Source organism: Bufo bufo, chromosome 6, assembly GCF_905171765.1.
Source record: "Bufo bufo chromosome 6, aBufBuf1.1, whole genome shotgun sequence".
In the NCBI taxonomy this organism is placed as follows: domain Eukaryota; kingdom Metazoa; phylum Chordata; class Amphibia; order Anura; family Bufonidae; genus Bufo; species Bufo bufo.
The window spans coordinates 303,872,972-303,889,390 of record NC_053394.1 but is presented as its reverse complement, the minus strand read 5'-3'; the positions used below and the strand labels follow the sequence as shown (position 1 = coordinate 303,889,390).

The following is a 16,419-nucleotide window of genomic DNA, read 5'->3' as shown; positions in this document are numbered from 1 at the left end:
TTAGCTGCTTTTTTCTTGCCATAATACAAATTCTAACAGTCTATTCAGTAGGACTATCAGCTGTGTATCCACCTGACTTCTCCTCAACGCAACTGATTGTCCCAACCCCATTTATAAGGCAAGAAATCCCACTTATTAAATCTGACAGGGCACACCTGTGAAGTGAAAACCATTTCAGGGGACTAACTCTTGAAGCTCATCAAGAGAATGCCAAGAGTGTGCAAAGCAGTAATCAAAGCAAAAGGTGGCTACTTTGAAGAACCTAGAATATGACATATTTTCAGTTGTTTCACACTTGTTTGTTATGTATATAATTCCACATGTGTTAATTCATAGTTTTGATGCCTTCAGTCTGAATCTACAATTTTCATAGTCATGAAAATAAAGAAAACTCTTTGAATGAGAAGGTGTGTCCAAACTTTTGGTCTGTACTGTATGTATATATATATATATATGTTTAAGTACTTAAACATGGTTCTGAGTTTACGCTGTAAGGTTGTTTCTGTGACATGATCCACCAAATGCAATATTATGGAGGTAGTTTTCCCAAGATACATTGCTTTTAGTGAATAATATCATAATACAGAGCCATACAGAAGCACCCTATGGAGGAACACAGTCTCTATGCATACGGGTTTGCTGCACAGGGCGAACTACAATGAAGCAGCTTCAAAGGGCAAGGAAAAAGCCATTAATGTCCAGAAGCCATGATATTCTTTTTAAACTTCATCCATATGTAATAAATTAAAAGCTAGGAATGACTGAGGCATACAGTGCTGGACACATTGTTTCATTACACATTCACAGAAGAAAGAGCTCTTATAGCATCCACTGATAAATGTGTCTGTATGAGGAGACATATATTATGAATGGAAATCTGCATTGTTCTTCACAGTTAAACATCGGACGCCCTCACAAAGGATGAGCAAGCAAAGCTTCAAGTTAAAAAAGAAAAGGCATAAAAAGACCTGCCAGGCTGACTGTATTTTATTTATAACTGCAATAATACCTAACAACCACTGATGTCATGCTGCTGTATATAATGTCACATACAGATGTGTATAATGACGTCATGCTGCTTTATATAATGTCATATACAGCTGTGTATAATGACGTCATGCTGCTGTTTATAATGTCACATACAGATGTGTATAATGACGTCATGCTGCGTTATATAATGTCATATACAGCTGTGTATAATGATGTCATGCTGCTGTATATAATGTCACATACAGATGTGTATAATGATGTCATGCTGCTGTATTTACTGTCACATACAGATGTGTAAAATGATGTCATGCTGCTGTATATAATGTCATATACAGATGTGTATAATGATGTCATGCTGCTGTATATAATGTCACATACAGATGTGTATAATGATGTCATGCTGCTGTATATAATGTCACATACAGATGTGTATAATGATGTCATGCTGCTGTATTTACTGTCACATACAGATGTGTAAAATGATGTCATGCTGCTGTATATAATGTCATATACAGATGTGTATAATGATGTCATGCTGCTGTATATAATGTCACATACAGATGTGTATAATGATGTCATGCTGCTGTATATAATGTCACATACAGATGTGTATAATGATGTCATGCTGCTTTGTATAATGTCATATACAGATGTGTATAATGATGTCATGCTGCTGTATATAATGTTATAAACAGATGTGTATAATGATGTTACATGCTGTATTTATGATATTTAGATTCATATTTATTGGATTGGATTTAATAAAGATATTTTGTGTGGCTCTTTTGGTATTGATATAGTGTCATATACAGATGTGTATAATGATGTCACATGCTGTATAATGTCACATACAGATGTGTATAATGACATCACATGCTGTATAATGTCACATACAGATGTGTATAATGATGTCACATGCTGTTGTATAATCATGTCATATGCTGTTCTATATAATGATGTCCCATGCTGCTGTATATAGTGATGTCACATACTGCTGTATATAGTAAAGATCATTCTGCTGTATATATCACATATATCTGTATATAATGTCACATGTAGGTGTGTATAATGATGTTACATGCTGTTGTATATAATAAAGTCCCATGCTGCTGTACAAAATGATGTGACATACTGCTTTATATAGTGAAGTCACACGCTGCCGTATATACTGCAATAGAAACATAGAATCATAGAAACCTAGAATGTGTCGGCAGATAAGACCCATTTGGCCCATCTAGTCTGCCCAATATACTAAATACACTGCTCAAAAAAATAAAGGGAACACTTAAACAACACAATGTAACTCCAAGTCAATCACACTTCTGTGAAATCAAACTGTCCACTTAGGAAGCAACACTGAGTGACAATCAATTTCACATGCTGTTGTGCAAATGGGATAGACAACAGGTGGAAATTATAGGCAATTAGAAAGACACCCCCAATAAAGGAATGGTTCTGTAGGTGGTGACCACAGACCACTTCTCAGTTCCTATGCTTCCTGGCTGATGTTTTGGTCACTTTTGAATGCTGGCGGTGCTTTCACTCTAGTGGTAGCATGAGACGGAGTCTACAACCCACACAAGTGGCTCAGGTAGTGCAGCTTATCCAGGATGGCACATCAATGCGAGCTGTGGCAAGAAGGTTTGCTGTGTCTGTCAGCGTAGTGTCCAGAGCATGGAGGCGCTACCAGAAGACAGGCCAGTACATCAGGAGACGTGGAGGAGGCAGTAGGAGGGCAACAACCCAGCAGCAGGACCGCTACCTCCGCCTTTGTGCAAGGAGGAACAGGAGGAGCACTGCCAGAGCCCTGCAAAATGACCTCCAGCAGGCCACAAATGTGCATGTGTCTGCTCAAACGGTCAGAAACAGACTCCATGAGGGTGATATGAGGGCCCGACATCCACAGGTGGGGGTTGTGCTTACAGCCCAAAACCGTGCAGGACGTTTGGCATTTGCCAGAGAACACCAAGATTGGCAAATTCGCCACTGGCGCCCTGTGCTCTTCACAGATGAAAGCAGGTTCACACTGAGCACATGTGACAGACGTGACAGAGTCTGGAGACGCCGTGGAGAACGTTCTGCTGCCTGCAACATCCTCCAGCATGACCGGTTTGGCATTGGGTCAGTAATGGTGTGGGGTGGCATTTCTTTGGAGGGCCGCACAGCCCTCCATGTGCTCGCCAGAGGTAGCCTGACTGCCATTAGGTACCGAGATGAGATCCTCAGACCCCTTGTGAGACCATATGCTGGTGCGGTTGGCCCTGGGTTCCTCCTAATGCAAGACAATGCTAGACCTCATGTGGCTGGAGTGTGTCAGCAGTTCCTGCAAGACGAAGGCATTGATGCTATGGACTGGCCCGCCCGTTCCCCAGACCTGAATCCAATTGAGCACATCTGGGACATCATGTCTCGGTCTATCCACCAACATCACGTTGCACCACAGACTGTCCAGGAGTTGGCAGATGCTTTAGTCCAGGTCTGGGAGGAGATCCCTCAGGAGACCGTCCGCCACCTCATCAGGAGCATGCACAGGCGTTGTAGGGAGGTCATACAGGCACGTGGAGGCCACACACACTACTGAGCCTCATTTTGACTTGTTTTAAGGACATTACATCAAAGTTGGATCAGCCTGTAGTGTGTTTTTCCACTTTCATTTTGAGTGTGACTCCAAATCCAGACCTCCATGGGTTGAAAAATTTGATTTCCATTTTTTCATTTTTGTGTGAATTTGTTGTCAGCACATTCAACTATGTAAAGAACAAAGTATTTCAGTAGAATATTTAATTAATTCAGATCTAGGATGTGTTATTTTTGTGTTCCCTTTATTTTTTTGAGCAGTGTACTATGGATAGCCCCTGGCCCTATCTTATATGAAGGATAGCCTTATGCCTATCCCATGCATGCTTAAACTCCTTCACTGTATTTGCAGCTACCACTTCTGCAGGAAGGCTATTCCATGCATCCACTACTCTCTCAGTAAAGTAATACTTCCTGATATTACTTTTAAACCTTTGCCCCTCTAATTTAAAACTACCGGTATGTCCTCTTGTAGCAGTTTTTCTTCTTTTAAATATTCTCTCCTCTTTTACCTTGTTGATTCCCTTTATGTATTTAAAAGTTTCTATCATATCCCCTTTCTGTCAATGCCATCAGATGCTGCTGTATGATGTAACATGTTGTATTTAATAAAGTTCCATACCACTGCACTGTATATAATGAAGTCCCAGGCTGCTGTATAATAATGACATCACACCCCGCTGTATAATAATGACATCACACTCTGCTGTGTATAATGATGTCGAGTTGTGTTTAATTCATATAAAGAACTACTCATCACTTCACCAGCGATTACTTCACTGTGCAGTTAGCATAATGCAGACTTGTGTCACCCTTTTGCACAATTCATATGCTGCACACATTTAAGATGAAGGCAAAGGGGTATGAGTGTGAATGCAACATCTTCGACTTCTTTTGGCTATGTTTATCGATATAGAAGATGACGGGTACTTCAGTTGTATTATTTAACATTTAACTACCGCATGGTGTAAGGATCTGTTCCTATATGGTTTATTGTTACGTTAAATAAAGAGGAAGACTCTATGCAACTGCATTGTAGTGCTGGAACATTTTTTTCTTCTTTTTGATGTTACAAGGACCTATCTATTCAGTTCCGGGCACGCAGAGTATCTACTGACCAGGTGATCTGGAAACACAAGTGTATGGACTATGTATTTAACATTGTCAGTAAGAATGCTAGACATTTGATTCTCTTCTATATCATCCAATTATAATGCTAAAAGGGCATCTGTCAGCAGACTTGTACCTATGAAACTGGCTGACCTGTTATATGTGCGCTTGGCAGCTGAAGGCGTCTGTGTTGTTCCCATGTTCATATGTGCCCGCATTGCTGAGAAAAATGATGTATTAATATATGCAAATTAATATCTAGGTAGCAATGGTGGTGTTGCCATTACACCTAGAGGCTCTGTTCCCTCTGCAACTGTGGAGCCCTCTGCACTTTGACAGGGCCAGACGCGATGATGTTTACACTGTCTGGCCTTGTCAATCAAAGTGGAGAGGGCATGGCAGCTGCAGAGAGAGCAGATCCTCTAGGTGTAACAGCAACGCCCCCATTGCTCCTAGAGACTCATTTGCATATATTAAAACATCATTTTTCTCAGCAATGCGGGCACATATGAACATGGGACCAACACAGATGTCTTCAGCCATGTACACAAGCAACAGGTCAGACAGTTTCATATACAATCTGCCGACAGATGCCCTTTAAGAGGACCTGTCACCACTCCTGACATGTCTGTTTTAGAAATCTTAGTAAATACTTGCATTCCATATTTGTAATAACTCGTCTGGAGAACCTTTTTGTTTATAACTTGGCTTTCTGCCCTTCCCTTGTCAATCCTCCTGGAAATGTGCTCTGACATTTTCTTAGCGTTGAATGGAGGGTGGCTGTGCATGTACAGCTTGCTCTCCGTTCACTTCGGGGCCTGTTTCTACAGATAGGAGTGGGTATCAGAGGTGAAACATGCACCTATCAGACATTTACTTGATTTAGTGTTTTTGTATTGATTTCAAGTTTTGTTTATGCTGTCATTAAAAATTCTGCTGGTCTCAATGGTCTAGGTAGCTCCATACAGTTGTCTGACACATAACCTAGCAGCTTAAAAAGTCACTTTACTTTCACAAAATTTCATTTAATTTAATACAGAATGGTGTAGCTAGCAAATTTCTCAATCAATTCATTTTAAAAATATTCCTACATCCACCTGAAAAAAAAAGCTGCAATTGTCATAAATAGTAGGGGTCTCTCTTCCACCTAACTGGCAGTTCACTGCCTGTTCTCAGACAAGATCTGACCCTAGTAACAAACACACAAAAGACGGCAGAGAGCAAGAAGGGTCTTGTCAGAGCTAGCTGAGATACTGAGCCTACTTCTACACTGCTTCTGAAGATCACAGGAGTGTCTTGCCTTTCTGTAAGTGTGATCTCCCCTTCCTTAACTGCTTTGTGAGCTCTGTAGCTGAAAACCAACATAATTGGAAAGGATGTCACAGCAGTACAGTGCTGACAAATTCCACAGAAGGGAAGCACCCCCTACTTCTGAGAGAGATTCATCTAATTGTGCGGTTGAACAGGGGGAATAATTAGGCTGAAAAAGACATTAGGGAAGTTCAAAAAAGATCTGTTCCTTCACAAATATGATTGTACAACGAAGCACAGCTATTATACAAACTTTTTCTGAAAACTCAGGTATACTTTAAAGCTGTTTTTGAGACTGTAAAGCCTCATGCTTGTGACCGTATTTTTTACAGATACCACACTGACCTATTGATTTCTATGGGGCCATACACACATACTGTATGTATTTTTTGCAGATCCGTGTGGCTATTCTGCAAATTATAGAACATGTCCTATTGTGGTTCATATTGTAGACAAGAACAGCCATTTCTATTGATTGGAGTGAGAAAAATACAGAGTGCACACAGTAGGTATCTGTAATTTGCGAATCTGGTTTGCAAACTAAAATACGGACATGGTCATGTGCATGAGGCGGAATATTGGTGGCCAGTTAAAGAAATATCCTGCAGTACCAGGCACAGCCACAACCATATACATGGCAATTTGCCTGTGTGGTGAAGGGCTCTTGAGTCTGCTGATTGAGGGTGCCCAGAGTCAAATTCCAACAGATCAAATATTGATGCCCTACCCTAAGGATCATCCATCAATATTCAAAATAATCTAATGTCAGCTATACGAAAGTTCTAATTTTTACCTAAAAATAATATGTCACCCTTCACTGCCACACACAAGATCCATACAGTTCCATATGACGGAGTAGCAATGCAAAGACCGCCATGTTTTACCTCCATGAGGCCCATAAGAGGCGCAGGCATATTCTGGCAATCTCTATACAAGAAATTTAAACCTACTCCAGCTATGAGATTAGAACTGCAATTTCTGCTAGTTTCTTGGCCCTCCTGCCAGTGCCACTCTAGATATTACATTGGCAGGAGATCCCAATAAAAAAATGTCTTCCGCACCTGTAAGTAGTTTACTTCACACAGAATGTGTCTTATATGTTTATGAAATGATCAGCAATTTTTATTACTGATACATTTAGGAGCCGCAGATTATATGTTTGGTGCTCCTTTAAGAAGCCTGTTCTTTCTGGTGAGTGGGTGAGATCACAAATGTCTTCCGAAAGCTCATCAGTGATTAATAAACGGTTTTCTATGTAGAAAATGTGATGCTAATAAAGAAAATTGGCTCTTTACAGGACTACTAAACCTAAACTACAAACCAGCTTACGGAAAAGAGGCAGTAATGACATTCATAACTATGGATGAAAAAAGTTTCAAGGGCTTAGCAGAACTAGAGTGATTTTATATTATTTTTGTAACTCAAGAAGTTTTGAAAGTAAAATGGAAATGTACATGACACATAAGAATTACCAGTATTGTGTTGAGGAAGGAGCATGGAGGCTTAGGTCTCCCTGATCCACTGTCATATTATAGAGAAGTTAATCTAAAACAATGGCTCCAATTAAATGCCAAAAATAAAAGTCTTAGGTACTGAACTAGAGTTGCAAAATATAACTCCAGTGCAGCTTGCGGGCCTGTGGGGACTGGGAGTCTCGGCCTCTACATGTAACCCTCTTCTTAAAGGGACTATGTCAGTGATACGAGCAACTACTAGAGATCAAGACATCCTCGGTTCTCCATCTCCTCTTCTGCATACTCAGCTGGTCCCTCTTCTGCCGGCTCAGCTGGTCCCCTGTGTTCTCACTGGCTTTTCTAGGTATGTGAGAATTCAGGAACACTCATATAAAGTGATGATGACACACTAGTATAATACTCCTAAACAAATGTATCTACTGGGCTTGCATTTATCGGATCTGTGCTGGAGGTGCAAGGACAGGGAGGGCACACTGAGTCACATCTTTTGGTTCTGCCCGAGGATTTCAGGTTACTGGGAAGAGGTTTTGAAAGAGGTTAATCTGATTACCTCGGCAAATACTCAACTAACTTCGGAGTCAATCCTGTTGTGGCTCCCTTATGATACCTGGTGCCCAGCTAGGAATGACCTAGCCACCCATCTATTACAAGCGGCAAGACTATTGATTCCACTTAAATGGCTTAGTAAAGAATCCCCCACATTAGAACAATGGGTTGATAAAGTGGATCACATTTGCCGCCTTGAAGAATTGGCAGGGTGGGAAAACAGGAATCACCAGAAATATATGAAACTTTGGGGACCCTGGAAACATAGATACCACATCCTTATCTAGACAGCTCTATCTATGCACACACAAACCCCCCCTTGTAACTTATGAAACAGTGAAGCTGTCAAAGTGAACCACAATATGGGCATCAGCCCTGTTCTTGCCACAGATTAGTACAACTACCTAGTGGAGAATTGTTGGCCGCATGGATTATTATTTTGTTCCCACACCAGCCATCAGCTGTCAGATAGCAGAGGTGGTGAACTACACAGGGGGGCCCTGCTTCAAAGCCGAGCCAAATGGCAGAGAACCTCTAGCAGGCCACCATTGTTTACAATTTCTCACCTCCATTCAGCCAGCCAGAAACCCAGCTAATAGAACAGGAAAAACCTCTCTGCAGGGGGTCTAGGCCATTCCCCAGTTCAATGAACATTTTTAGACATCATGGAATCGCCCGTCCATCACAGACATAAACCAGATGCATATTTGTGTCCCTGTGGCCACGATAAACAGGCCCGTGGTCATAGTTTTGTGGTGGGATGCCAGGGAGGGGAGATATACATATCTCCCCACTGAAACCAAATAACAGTACCACGCTTGGACTCTACTGGTAGCCAGAACCCAGGCGGATCCATTGGTCCCAGAACCATGAGCCCTAATCGGTTTTGTGGCTCATGTGCTGCCAGCCCAAGAGAGGGGGGTGGACCCCTCCCAGAGGCCGGGAGGGGCCAGCTACAGGTTAAAAGGCTTGTGCCAGCAAGCGGGTGGGTCTTTCTCTGAAGGGAAGTCACATCGTGCCATGTGTTTAGAGGGACCTGCAACCGGCTGACATCACTGCTTCCCATGTGACCACAGCTACAAACTCATCACAACCCAAAGGACTCATATACCTGGTAAACTGACTTTTGTTCTGCTTAACCCTGTTGTACCCTATCATCTCTATTTGTAACCTCAGAGCACTGTATATATTATTTGTGTGTATCGTGTTAATTCTAGTGAGCCCTTAAGGCGATTAAATATATACCGTATTTTCCGGCGTATAAGACGACTTTCTAACACAAAAAATTATTTTCAAAAGTCGGGGGTCGTCTTATACGCCGGGTATACTCAGATCCGATGGTATATTCTAACCCCCTGGCGTTCCCATGGTGACGGGGACGCTTGCCTGGGGGTTAGAATATACAGGGCCCCGCCGCTCACAGGAGTACATTTATTAACTGTAATCTGTAACTTTAACTTTAAATGAGCGCTCATCTCTTTACTAGGGTACCTTACTCTCAGCTCCGCTAACAGGCAGTGCGGGCGGCGCTCACTCACTGATGTCACGTGCCTGCTCCTCCCACTAGGTGGCGCAGGCGCGTGACGTCAGTGAGTGAGCGCCGCCCACACTGCCTATTACCAGAGCTGAGATTAAGGTACCCTAGTAAAGAGATGAGCGCTCATTTAAAGTTAAAGTTACAGATTACAGTTAATGAATGTACTCCTGTGAGCGTCGGGGAGGGGGATCTGTGGATGGCACTGTCATGGCGGGGGGGGGAAATCGGTGGATGGCACTGTTATGGGGAGGGAGATCGGTGGATGGCACTGTCATGGGAGGATCTGTGGATGACACTGTTATGGGGAGGGGGATCTGTGGATGGCACTGTCATGGGGGGGGATCTGTGGATGACACTGTTATGGGGAGGGAGATCTGTGGATGGCACTGTTTAGGGGGGGATCTGTGGATGGCACTGTTATGGGGAGGGAGATCTGTGGATGGCACTGTTATGGAGGGGATCTGTGGATGGCACTGTTTAGGGGGGGATCTGTGGATGCCACTGTTTGGAGGGGGATCTGTGGATGGCACTGTTATGGGGAGGGGGATCTGTGGATGGCACTGTTTAGGGGGGATCTGTGGATGGCACTGTTATGGGGAGGGGGATCTGTGGATGACACTGTCATGGGGTGGATCTGTGGATGACACATATAGCATAAGATGCTATATAGTGTCATCCATAGATCCCCCCATAGCAGTGTCATCCACTGATCCCCCTCCCCATAGCAGTGTCATCCACTGATCCCCCTCCCCATAACAGTGCCATCCACAGATCCCAGTCAGTTCCCTGGACTGGAGAAGATCGTCTTGAAGACAGGGAGGGCATTTAGGGGTAGTCTTATACAGCGAGTATAGCCCAAACCCTATATTTTAAATGGAAAAGTTGGGGGTCGTCTTATACGCCCGGTCGTCTTATACGCCGGAAAATACGGTAATTTAATCTTGTGCTGTCTTGTATCTCGATTACGAATCCCCACGTCCATGTTCCGGCCTAGTAATACGCTACTGGGGGTTGGTTTCTTACCCTATATAATCCCGTTAGCGGACCGGGCTTATATCAAACAAGACACTGGTGGCAGTCTTTCCGTGCCGAGGAAGCGCTGTTTTACTGGGGCAGTGAAAAGGCTCCCTCAGATTGTTGCCTCTCTGTGCCCATGTGGACAGGAGGAGTCTGTGAACACTGTACCAAGCTGACCTAACCTGCTCCTCAGGTACGGCGTAACGTCACGCCTTGGTAACAAGTGACGATACCGTATCTCGCTGGCTCTACGTATTTGACGTCCGGCGGCAGCGAGGTGCGATATTCGTCACATCTCTTATTTATTATTTCTGTGTTTACATATGTTTTTGGCTTGTTTATATCAAGTTCTGCACAACCAAACTCAATGATAGTTATCTGACTCACTCTCTATGTCAGAGAGAATGATACCAACATCTCTCATAGAGGTGTCGGATGCATTACCTTTATTTGTATTTGCAATTTTGAGATATTTGTGAATTATAATGTATGTTGTCAATTCAAATGTACAATTTTGCTGATTAATAAAAATAAATTTGAAAGAAATACCAATATTGTATACATTGTGTGAATTTTTAGGTTTAAAAAGTATATGCCGTCAATGTTTAAAGGGATTCTGTCACCAGAATTTTACTTACTGAGCTGTTAACATGACCACATCAGTCTTCACGATTTATATTTCAATATACTAGTATTACTGCCCTGTGTCTTGTAATTTGTCTATAAATCGCTTTTATTAATATGCAAATTACCTAAATAAGGAGCCCAAGGGGCTGTCCCTCTGTCCGTTGGAGCCCAGCCGCACCCCTTCTGCTCGAGCCCAGCACCTCCCTACTGCTAATTTATTCACTCCTCATCGCCAACCTCATATGTTTGGTGCGCCGTAATCTCGCGCATGCGCCATGGAAAGACCAGTCAGCGCATGCGCAATGTGTTCTGTGAGGCCAATGCAGGACACCGTGCGGGCGCTGACAGGTCTATCCACAGCGCATGCGCGAGATATTTCAATATACTAGTGTTTCTGCCCTGTGTCTTGTAATTTGTCTATAAATCGCTTTTATTAATATGCAAATTACCTAAATAAGGAGCCCAAGGGGCTGTCCCTCTGTCCGTTGGAGCCCAGCCGCACGCCTTCTCCTTGAGCCCAGCACGGCCCCACTGCTAATTTATTCACTCCTCATCGCCAACCTCATATGCCTGGTGCGCCGTAATCTCGCGCATGCGCCATGGAAAGACCAGTCAGCGCATGCGCAATGTGTTCTGTGAGGCCAATGCAGGACACCGCGCGGGCGCTGACAGGTCTATCCACAGCGCATGTGCGAGATTACGGCGCACCAGGCATATGAGGTTGGCAATGAGGAGTGAATAAATTTGCAGTGGGGCGGTGCTCCAATGGACAGAGGGACCCCTTGGGCTCCTTATTTAGGTAATTTGCATATTAATAAAAGCGATTTTATAGACAAATTACAAGACACAGGGCAGTAATACTAGTATATTGTAATATAAATCATGGAGACTGATGTGGTCATGTTAACAGCTCAGTAAGTGAAATCCTGGTGACAGAATCCCTTTAATTGGTATTGCAATATCAGGTACAGCCGCTGTGTCCATCTATGTCCCGAAGAACCACTTAGGCTAATTTCACATACTCCCCGTATGAGTCCTCATGCACATGGTTGTACGATATGGTGCCAATTCTGTACTGTTTCATCGGATGCCATATCACAAAGATACAGGGAGAATACATTTCCTAAATGCAGTGCATTTGGGTCTGTATTATGAACCCATACTGCCATGTGCACCGACCCCAAATCATTTCACTCAGACAGACATTCATGTGTTAAATAACTTAGAATAATAAGATCCATCAACAGCTAGTTTGAATGTTGACAGTTCCTGCTTAGCAACAGATTAATAAAAAAATAAAACGTATTATAAAGGTAATAAAGATATAATACAAGAATGCTGACTGTATAATCATATAATATATCTGAATCACAAGTATTACTAAACCTGAGTATATACATTATATTTAGGTCATAAATTAAATAATGAGAAGTGGAGACCAAGTATAGAAATCATGTACAATTATGTGTAATAACAAGTGCCGTATTAATGAACAGACCTTGTGGACTGCTCACTCCCACGTCTATGAAGGGATGGCACAAAATTTCCGCACATCCTGTCCAAGATCCACAACCCATGTAATTGGCATTTGTAGGATATCTGTCAGTAAAATCAACACTTTCCTTAAAGTGGACGGGATAGCTGCATGATGCTGCACGCTTCTTTTTAAAGCATTGGAGACTTCACGTCTTATTACTTAAAGGAATCATGCACTGAAAGACGTATTTAATTGTGCTTGTGGTTATCTAAACTAACACGGAGGAAATGCTGTGGTCACCCATTAATTTCTTTCTGGCCATACACTTTAGATAGCTGACAGCTATTCTTCCCGACCTCCCCATACACATGCATACTGGTCTCGGACAAGCTGACATATAATAGATTGGACATGCGACATTCGAATATTCCAACGCTTCTTATCCCCCAATATCTGCAGACCAAGGAGAGTCTGAACTTCACCATGCATATTAGATGGTTATCTGTAAAGAATAAATCAAGGCAACTGGACTTACTGTAGATTTCTTGAAAACGTTTCACTTGTTCTTCCAACGAGCTTTCTCAATTCTGAGTGACTGTACAAGAATTCTCTGGGAATAAATATGTAACTGAATCAACATCTGGTAATTATACCCAGCATGGGGTCAGAGGTCATTATACCCAGCATGGGGTCAAAGGTGTTGATCCCATTATCCTAATTGGAGTCAGTAGGTGATAATGACCTCCCAGAAAAAGGTGTCAAGACAGCATTGTATGTGGCAGACAATAGATGTCTAACCCCCCACATACAATGCTGTCTTGACACCTTTTTCTGGGAGGTCATTATCACCTACTGACTCCAATTAGGATAATGGATCAACACCTTTGACCCCATGCTGGGTATAATGACCTCTGACCCCATGCTGGGTATAATTACTAGATGTTGATTCAGTTACATATTTATTCCCAGAGAATTATTGTACAGTCACTCAGAATTGAGAAAGCTCGTTGGAAGAACGAGTGGAACGTTTTCAAGAAATCTACAGTAAGTCCAGTTGCCTTGATTTATTCTTTACAGATATACCATGACCTGGATAAATGAGAACCTTCACAGACATATTAGATGGTTGGCCAATCCTACCAAATTCAACAGTTTTGGCAGACATTAAAGGGGTATTCCAATTATTTGAAGTTATCCCCTATGCACAGGATATGGGATAACAATTAGATCAGTGGAGGTCCTAGCTCTGGGTCCCCCACCCATCACGAGAACTGGGGACCCAATACCCACTGCAGTCTCCCTGAAATGAACAGAGCATTCACATGTGTGTGGTCACTCGATTCATTTCTGTGGGAGTTCTGGAGATAGCCGAGTACAGTACTTGGCTATCTCCCGAATTCGCATAGAAATGAATGGAGTGGCAGCACGCATGCCCGACTGGCCGCTCCATTCATTTCAAGGGAGCTGCAGAGGGTACAGGGTCCCCGTTCTCGTGATCGGTGGGGGGTCCCAACAGTAGTACCCCCACGATCTAATAGTTATCCCCTAACCTATGGATAGGGGAAAACTTCAAACAACCAGAATACCCCTTAAAATGTGTATGTTTGCCTTTGGTTTGGCAGACACAGGGACAAATAAAGCAATTGTCTAGTGCAAGGATCCTACAAACAGCAGCATATATCTCAACCCACAAGAAGTTTGCCTCCAGCGTTTTGTATTTGCATATTTAATTAGGCAAAAATAGATTTATTTCAAGGTTTTTTAAACCAAATGCAGGTGGAATGTGTTGCGACAATGCTGTAGGCATTCTCTACCAACCCTACAGTATAATAAGACAAGTACATGATAAACTAACTCTTTAGCTTAAGGTGTCCGTAGTCCTTCATAGACGTTCACCTAGACCAGAGCAACAAATGGACTGATAACTGGTCAGTGTAAGCATATGATGCGTGATCTCCAAAACACTGCAAAACCATATTTTTCACCATCATGGAGAATCTTTGTACAATTAGGGCTGTTTTTAGTATTTTTTCCTGCCTAACACAAAAGGTGAAAAGACACCTCTCTCCAACAGAAATGGAATATATAGGGATTGACATACATCTTTCAAAATGCTGTTAGCTGTCATCCAGGGAAGTTATCACCTTAATACATGGACACTGCATCTCTGTGTCAAATAATCACCACCATTTCATATTTATTTTTAGATATCTGTCTGTCTATGGGTACTACAAGACAATGGTTTTTGTAGGATGGCAGAAGCTGCAAGATAAGTAATGGGAAGCTCAAGATAGAAATCACTATCCTGAATTGTACCCAAAAATTATCACTGAATATTGCAGGAGCAGAAAAAAACACTACTTACAGAATATATAACCTATAATCCTACACAGAGCAGCGTTTCTAAGCAGCCTGACACCGCCACTCCCACACCATATCACAGCTCTGTCCATGCCTCATCTGGATAAACCCAATGCCTTGTGTGATATGGCTGCTCTGTACAACGCTTATCCAGGTAACAAGCCCTGCAACGGCGCGGCAGACAACAGAAAACAATAACCTTTCACCCTGCATCTTCCACAAACTAACCCTCATTAAAGCATAATAAGTTATTCATACATACTGTATCGTTATCATCTATAGACATCTCAATGTATGGGCAATGCACCGGTTAAAAAAGAAAAAAAAAAATTATTTGTTTCCTATAGTTAAATCTGCAATCCCAGCCTTCTGTTACACCCCCATTTATAACAGAGCACAGGCAGAGTGGGTATAAATAAGGAAATCCTAAATATAACCCCAGAAAGCACCTACACACCCAGAAGAGGAGTACTCCCCCATGCCCTAAGCATACACATCCAGACGATGCGAGGGAGCTGGGGAAGGGAACAGAAAGGGAGGGATAGATGACTATGAGCACAAGTAAATGAGACCTCTGGGGACAAGAGAGACAAATGCTAGAAGATTATACACAGACAGAAGGTATCTAGACAAGAAAGACACAAATAAGAATATCGATGCAAGCCACTGAGATATGGAGGTCTCACCACGAGAGGACGGGGGACTTTAGGTGTAGGGTCCATGATGGAGGCAGCCCCGATGAGAGGGTCTGGAGCAGACATTCTGCCCCTCTCCTCGGAGAGGTCTCTCAGAGCCTCAGGCTCAGGTTACAGAAATCCTGCAGCCTTTGCAACCTGACAGGGTATATTTAGCAGTGTTTGGGGGACATTGAGAAACGCAAACGAGCGAGGGGGCTTACAAGCTATAAAGGGATATGGCTGATCCAGGAGGCACTGGTAGGGAGTTGGTGCAGAGGAGCTATGGATACCTAGCACTGTGCAGATACTTCATGTAGAAGACCTCACTATCTGACTGACTTTGACACGTCACATGATAGCTCTCATATGCAATAATATTCCACACCTAGCCTCCTGTCTCCAACCTCCATCCTGACAGACCTAAGTGTACCCCACGTAGTACCCAAACACACAAAAACTGCAACTCTTTAACTAGTGTTGATCGAGCACCGTAGTGTTTGGGTGCTCGGGCCAAACATATCTAGTATAATGGAAGTCAATGGTAGAACCCGAGCATTAAACCAAGTACCCCCTGCTCTGAAGAGGGGAGGGTGCCTGGTTCATAGGAAAATGTCAGAAATTTATGGAAACACCACCGAAATGGTTCTGGGACAGCATGGGGAGGATGTCTGGATGCATCTTGTACTTGCAGGTCGCTGCTGGGAACGATGTTGT

At 42.8% G+C, this 16,419-nt stretch overlaps 1 protein-coding gene across 4 annotated transcripts in view; it reads right to left on the bottom strand.

Annotated features, from left to right (window-relative positions):
- Window positions 1–16,419, bottom strand: part of CACNB1 (calcium voltage-gated channel auxiliary subunit beta 1) — a 127,667-nt gene that overhangs the window by 74,178 nt on the left and 37,070 nt on the right. Inside the window, exon 1 of one of the 4 annotated variants that reach the window (XM_040437081.1) lies at window positions 15,715–15,811. The exons of 1 other annotated variant lie outside the window; for it this stretch is intronic. In XM_040437081.1, coding sequence (XP_040293015.1) covers window positions 15,715–15,789 — 75 coding nt within the window. In that variant the 5' untranslated portion in view covers window positions 15,790–15,811. Of the gene's footprint in view, window positions 1–9,556; window positions 9,561–15,290; window positions 15,394–15,714; window positions 15,812–16,419 lie in introns of those variants that run through there. 2 more of the 4 variants (XM_040437084.1, XM_040437083.1) reach the window with 2 other exon arrangements.